The sequence below is a fragment of the Eubalaena glacialis genome, chromosome 7, assembly GCF_028564815.1.
Source record: "Eubalaena glacialis isolate mEubGla1 chromosome 7, mEubGla1.1.hap2.+ XY, whole genome shotgun sequence".
In the NCBI taxonomy this organism is placed as follows: domain Eukaryota; kingdom Metazoa; phylum Chordata; class Mammalia; order Artiodactyla; family Balaenidae; genus Eubalaena; species Eubalaena glacialis.
Window position 1 is genome coordinate 23,787,585 of NC_083722.1, and position 6,732 is coordinate 23,794,316.

The 6,732-nt window shown below is 52.8% G+C and overlaps 1 protein-coding gene across 1 annotated transcript; it reads right to left on the reverse strand.

The window, feature by feature from the left end:
• Positions 1–1,496: 1,496 nt before the first annotated feature.
• On the reverse strand, positions 1,497–6,236 carry POU5F1 (POU class 5 homeobox 1). Its single transcript, XM_061195962.1, has 5 exons — positions 5,832–6,236; positions 2,740–2,860; positions 2,340–2,470; positions 1,867–2,025; positions 1,497–1,763 (listed from the first exon to the last, which is right to left on the reverse strand). The coding sequence occupies exons 1-5, from the start codon at positions 6,234–6,236 to the stop codon at positions 1,497–1,499; spliced, it is 1,083 nt and encodes a 360-aa protein (XP_061051945.1).
• Positions 6,237–6,732: the final 496 nt, after the last annotated feature.

Below are 6,732 nucleotides of genomic sequence, written 5' to 3' on the forward strand. Positions count from 1 at the left end.
AACTAATTCAGATTCTTAGGGGAGGAGATGAGCAGACAAGGCAGAGAAATACAAACCTGCTCGCTGAAAATGTGCAAATATATGAGGTAAGCTGGAGGTGGGAAGACAGGAGAAAAGGAATCCAGGTAATTAGTTTCTAGTTTCAAAGAAAACAGATCCGGGACTTCCCTGGTGGTCCAGTGGGTAAGACTCCGAGCTCCCAATGCGGGGGGCCCGGGGTTCGATCCCTGGTTGGGGAACTAGATCCCGCATACATGCCGCAACTAAGAGCCCACGTGCGCCACAACTAATAGATCCCACGTGCCGCAACTAAGACCCGGCGCAGCCAAAATAAATATTTATAAAACAACAACAACAAACAGATCCACTGCCATTAAAATAAGGTACTTTGGATTTGGTCAAGTTCATGAGGGTGGCAGAACTTTCACAAGGTTCACCAGTACTACCAGGAAGAGAAAACCTGAGACACCAGCTACAATAGATGCCGACCTGGTCCAGTATATCAACGTAACCCACATATGCTACACTGATTCTCTTCTGACAGTCGTACACCAAGCCAAGATACCGTCAAAGTAGCATTTCTATAGTTCTTATTAGGAAAGCCCTATCTTGACCTATCCTATTGCAACCTGCATATCCATCCCCTTCCTCCTCTACTTAGACTTACCAACCCAAGTTTTTTACACATTGAGGAAAGGCTCCAGAGCAAGGGCCCTAATTAGGAAGTGGCAGAGGCAGGACTAAAATGTGGGAGGTTTTGGTGAGTCACAGACAGGGTAGGCAAAAACCTTAAGTGGAAACCAAATGGACCCAGGTATCAAGAAAGCACAAAGTAGAGTTTCCGGTTGGGGTGATATGCAGAAGAAATGAGTACCTAAAAGACTTGATTTCTTAGCACAAAGCCACTGAGGACTTCCAGAGTAGAGTGGGGAAAAGCAAAAAGCCAGCTCCTAATAGGGAATGGGCTATGTAATAACTGCATCTTTGGGCAAAAATAAGGTGTTCACCTCCAATTTCCCCAGGTCACAGGCTCCTAAGAACTAGCTCACACCTATAAGAGCCCTCTACGTATAAACTTGGGATCCAATCCCAGATCTCCCTCTGACATTGTGACTCTGGGCAGTTTAAACGGCATCCTTGGTCTCAGGGTCATTTGGATGGGAGAGCTATTAATATCCACTATTAACTATCCCCATCCACGCTTCAATAACTAGAGGAGAATAAACCAAAGACAAAAGTATCCACCTACTAGGTCCCAGGCTTCTTTATTTAAGAACAAAGTGATGAGTGATGTGGGGATTAAAATCAAGAGCATCATTGAACTTCACCTTCCCTCCAACCAGTTCCCCCAAACTCCCTGCCCCCACACCCTTTGTGTTCCCAATTCCTTTCTTAGTGAATGAAGAACTTAATCCCAAAGCCCTGGTACGAACCCCAGGATTCTCTCCCTAGCTGTCCCCCTTCCTCTGCCCCCATTCCTGGGAAGGGCAAACACCTCAATTTGAATGCATGGGGGAGCCCAGAGTGGTGACAGACACCGAGGGAAAGGCCTCACCCTCAGGAAATGGGACTGAGGAGTACAGCGTAGTGAAATGAGGACCCCCATAGCCTGGGGTACCAAAATGGGGCCCTGGCGCCAGAGGAAAGGATACTGGTCCCCCTGAGAAGGGAGACCCAGCAGCCTCAAAATCCTCTCGTTGCGAATAGTCACTGCTTGATCGTTTGCCCTTCTGGCGACGGTTGCAGAACCACACTCGGACCACCTGGGAGTGGAAGACGGGAGAGGGACATTCGATCATAAGCTCTGGGAGGTGTGACTGGGGAGGAGGAGATGGAGCACACAGGGACGCGGACAGGGGCACTCACATCCTTCTCAAGCCCGAGCTGCTGAGCGATGTGGCTGATCTGCTGCAGGGTGGGCTTTGGGCACTGCAGGAACATGCTCTCCAGGTTGCCTCTCACTCGGTTCTCAATACTCGTCCGCTTTCTCTTCCGGGCCTGCACGAGGGTCTCTGCCTTGCATATCTGGGCAGGTGGGGAGATGACAAGGAAGGAAGTGGGAGGGCAAGCCTCGAACCTGCTGAGCAACAGCATCATGAGGTCAATGACTCGAGAGCCAGCTGCTCAGGAGCACTGACTGGCACCAGGGCCACAAGAAAGATCCTGGAAGGGTGGGTTTAGACCAGTGGCCCTGGACCTTCTCCCAGCAGAACTGAGGAATTGCACTCCATCCCAGTGAGGACCACTGCCTCCAAGAGGGAGAGCTGCCAGCCATGGATGGAAGCAGTGGAAATCGGGCTGAGACCAGGCGGGTCCCTATGCATCCCTCCCACCCTCACCTCCTGCAGATTCTCGTTGTTGTCAGCTTCCTCCACCCACTTCTGCAGCAGGGGCCGCAGCTTACACATGTTCTTGAAACTGAGCTGCAAAGCCTCAAAACGGCAGATGGTCGTTTGGCTGAACACCTTCCCTGGGGAGGTGGGTTGAAAGAAGCAAGGTGAGGCATCAGGCAGGGCCCTTTCGACCCCACGACCCAGGGCTTGCCACCTCTTCCTGCCCTCCCAAGATCCCACACAAGTACGGTATCTCTTTCCCCTCTACCCTCACCCCTAAAGAGGGTAGAAACACCCTTCTCTCACTCCCTTGGTGGGGAGGAAAGGCCCAAATTCAGGGATGTTCCTTCCAGGGGAGATGTGGTCCCTGTGTTCTGTGGGTCAGAACATGCTAGGTGAGACTCACCAAAGAGAACCCCCAGGGTGAGCCCCACATCGGCCTGGGTATATCCCAGGGTGATCCTCTTCTGCTTTAGGAGCTTGGCAAATTGTTCAAGGTCTTTCTGAAGAGCTTTGATGTCCTGGGACTGCATTTTAAAAGGCAGAGGACATGTAAGAACATAAACATACCAGTTACCCACCCCACCCCCCCTTCCATTTGGGCCCCAAGGAATAAACAGTCTATGGGAGCATCTCTGCTTCCAGGCTGCCCACCTAACAAGTAGAAATAAACTATATACAAATGTCATTTACCCCAGAAAGTGACACATCCATCAGATGCAGAACGTCATTCGATAATGGAAAGAAAAGCCCAGGCCTCAATGAGAACACCTGTCAGGTTATGAAGGGGGCTCCTGCCCTTTAGTTCTTTAACACTCACAAAAGCTTTTTGACTCTAGTATTACCTCAGTTTGAGGAAGTGTTGAGTGTAGAGATACAGAGCACCATGTCTCTGGTTCTCTTTCCAAATATACTCTCTCCAGCTTACTTTGAGGGTCCCACAAACTATGACAAGGCATGCACATTCACAAACACAAACACACTACAAAACAGTCGTCATACGAGATATGAATAACATGCTTTGTATATAGTTAGTGCTCAATTTTTAAAAATCTGATTATCCCTTATTTTTAACTGTATCTTTCTGCAATATGAAAGCATCCTCATTGACTAATTCAACATATTTATTGAGCACCTTCTGCAAACCAGTGGCTACACCAAGTAGACCAAAAACCCTGGCCCCAGGGACTTCCCTGCTGGTCCAGCTGTTGAGACTCCACACTCCCAGTGCAGGGGGCCCGGGTTCCATTCCTGGTCAGGGAACTAGATCCCACATGCCACAACTAAAAGCCTGCATGCTGCAACTAAAAGACTCCACGTGCCACAACTAAGACCTGGCGGTGCAGCCAAATAGATAGATAAATTTTTTTTTTTTAATTAAAAAAGAAAGAAAGAAAGAAAGAAACCTAGCCCCAAGGGGCTTTCATTGTGATGAAATAATTATTATCCAGTATGTTAGAAGTGCTATGGAAAAAAGTAAAGCAGAGTAGGGAATTATGGGGAAGGTGACAATTTTAAATAAGACAGTCAGAGGTGATGTTTGAGCAAAAGGAAGGAGCAAAGCGGAAAGGCCCTGAGGTGGGTGGGCCCTGGTAGTAGCAAAGCCAGCAACAAGGCCAGCAGCAAAGCTAGCATGGCCGGAGCAGGGTGAGAGGACTGAGGAAAGGGAAGAAGGGGAGCTGATGAGGTCAGAGAGGTGAGCAGAGCAGATCCTGGAGCTGCCGCCGTAACTTTGGTTCACTCAGAGAAGTGGAAAGGCACTGAAGGGTTTTGTGCAGTGAAATGATCTGACTCTCACATTTTAAAATGTTCACTCCAGTTGATGTATTGACCATAGACTAAAGAGGCAACTGCAGCAATCCCAGCCTAACGATGGTGGCTGGGACCAGCATGGCTCTAAGTGATTGATTCAGGATGTATATCCAAGGTAAAGATAGCAGCGTGTCCAAAGGATTGGATGTAAGGATGTGAAAGGAATGAGGATGACTGGTTTGGGCCTTAAACTACTGGGAGATGGACAGGGTGGGGCAGTGCAGGGAGCCATCCCCGCAGGAGACAGAAAATGCAGTGGTCATGTCTAGAAGATATTTGAGCCTTGAGGGTGGATGAGAGGTGGATGAAAGGTAGACAGAGCAGAGGTTGATGGATGGAGCCCTGAGGCTCTCCAATGAAGACCAGTGGCCAGAAGATGGAGAAGAGCATCCAGGCCTCTGTGCAGTCCTGGAAACCTAAGGGAAGTATTTCGAGGGTCATCAATCACATCAAATTCAAATAAGGTAACTTCCGTTCCCAACTTCTGCTCAACTGATGTCGCAAACCTATAAACGTCAGCTGTTCCCATCTCGGCTTTTCCAAATCATATTTTGGGGATTTGAAATAAGGTAAACCCCAGTTCAAATCCTAGCTTTACCATTTAGCAGTTAAGACCCGTGAAATAGGCTAATAATACCTCCCTAGGAGATCTTGTGCCAGTTAATGAGATAATGATGTAGAAACTGAGCCCACAGCCAGGCATTTAGGAAATGGACCACAATTGGCAGCCATTATCATTCAAGGCTCAGCCGTCGCCTCGAGCAAAGAGTCTAGGGCTACTCGGTCAGCTGCAACCAATCACACCACCTTCGAAGAGGTCTAAAGGTTTAGTACTTGATCTCTAATTGCTTGCACTTGTCTCTTCCTCGGACTAGAAGATATATCCTTAATAGTCCCCAGCAGGGCTGGATGCGGAAGTCTTCAATTCCCTCAGCAAACCCTACATTTGGGGAATGGCCTGGAGACGACTTCTTCCCCTTTTCTCCCCCTGTTCACTACTTACGGAATTACGGCTGAAATTGGTGTTTCCAGCTCTCTACAAGGGGGTGTCAGGGTGTGCACTCTGCCTGACGGTGACTCACTGGGCCCAAGGCAGAGGTCAAGGGAAGACAAGCCCTAAACTTGATGGAGGGTAAACCCAAACTCCATACATCCACGCAGCCCAAACAGGAGCTTCTATCAGAAACCAGTCACACCCTAGACTTTCAGGAACAATAACCCTGGGATAAGCACTGTTTTCACCCTCAGGCCACACTTAACCCTAAGGCGGAGATCCTGGATCTGATCAAGCTCAAATTTTCAAGTAGGGATCAGGGTAGAAGAAGGGGCTCCAACCCCAAGCTGGGTCTGGTGCTGGGCTGGTAATGAGTGACCCGACCCAGGTCAGACCTAGGAAGTGGAAGGACCTACTTGACAAGGGCCGAGGGGGGAAGCGAGGCCAACTTCCGACTGCCCCAGGCCGCCCTGCCCTCACCTGCGGTTCTCTCTAAATTCCAGCCCCTAGTTCCCACCTGGCCCCTGCTCAGGGCGGCCTGCAGTCGCCACACACGCGTCCCGGGGCGCCGCCCTCGCCCGCTCCCCTCCTGGGTCGGCGACCCGGGCAGCTGCAGGCGACCACCTCCCTCGCGTGGCCGCCCCCGGCCGGCGCGGTCGCCCCCCGCCGCCCGCCCCCAGCAGCTCACTCGCCTCCTCGGGGCTCGGCTCCAGCTTCTCCTTGTCCAGCTTCACGGAGCCAGCGGGGGCGGCGCAGGGCTCCGGGGAGGCCCCCTCGGAGTTGCTCTCCACCCCGGCTCCCGCCTCGCCCTCGGGCTGAGGGGTCTCCAGGCCGCCTTGGGGCACCAGCCCCACTCCAACCTGAGGTGCACAGTAGGCCATCCCTCCGCAGAAGTCATAGGGCGGGGGGCACGCGGGAAGACCCCACACCTCGGCGCCGGGCCCAACCCCCGGCCCGATCCCTGACCCACCGGGAGGCCCTTGGAAGCTCATCCAGGTCCGAGGATCAACCCAGCCCGGCTCTGGCCCTCCCGGCCCATCGCCTCCACCGCCCGGCGGGGGCGAGAAGGCGAAGTCGGAAGCCAGGTGTCCCGCCATGGGGAAGGAAGGCGCCCCAAGCCGGGGGCCTAGGAAAACGAGGGCTCTCCTAGGGACGGCTCGACACCTCTCTCCCTCCCCAATCCCACCCACTAGCCTTGACCTCTGGCCCCGCCCCCTGGATGGGTGGGGGAGGGGACGGTGGGGGTGGGAGAAACTGAGGCGGAGGATGTTTGCCGGCTGCTGGCGGTGGTGTCTGGGAGCCGAAAGCCAGGCAGCTCCAGCGGGCGCCTCTCCAGGCCCCAGATCCCGAGGCTCTAGGTGCAGGTCCCCCATGCGGGCCTTCACTCCCAACTCCCAACAGGCCGCCCGGCCCTCCCGACGCTCCGCACACACCAGAGCTGCTTGGGATCTCTTCCACACCTCCTGCCGGTTCTTCAGGAGCCCGGCTGCTGGACCCCTCTCCAGACACCCTGGCACCGTCCCCTCACCCGAACCCAGCCACCCTCTCGGCTCCTCAAACATTAATTGTTTATGTGTCAAGTCCTGATGGGGC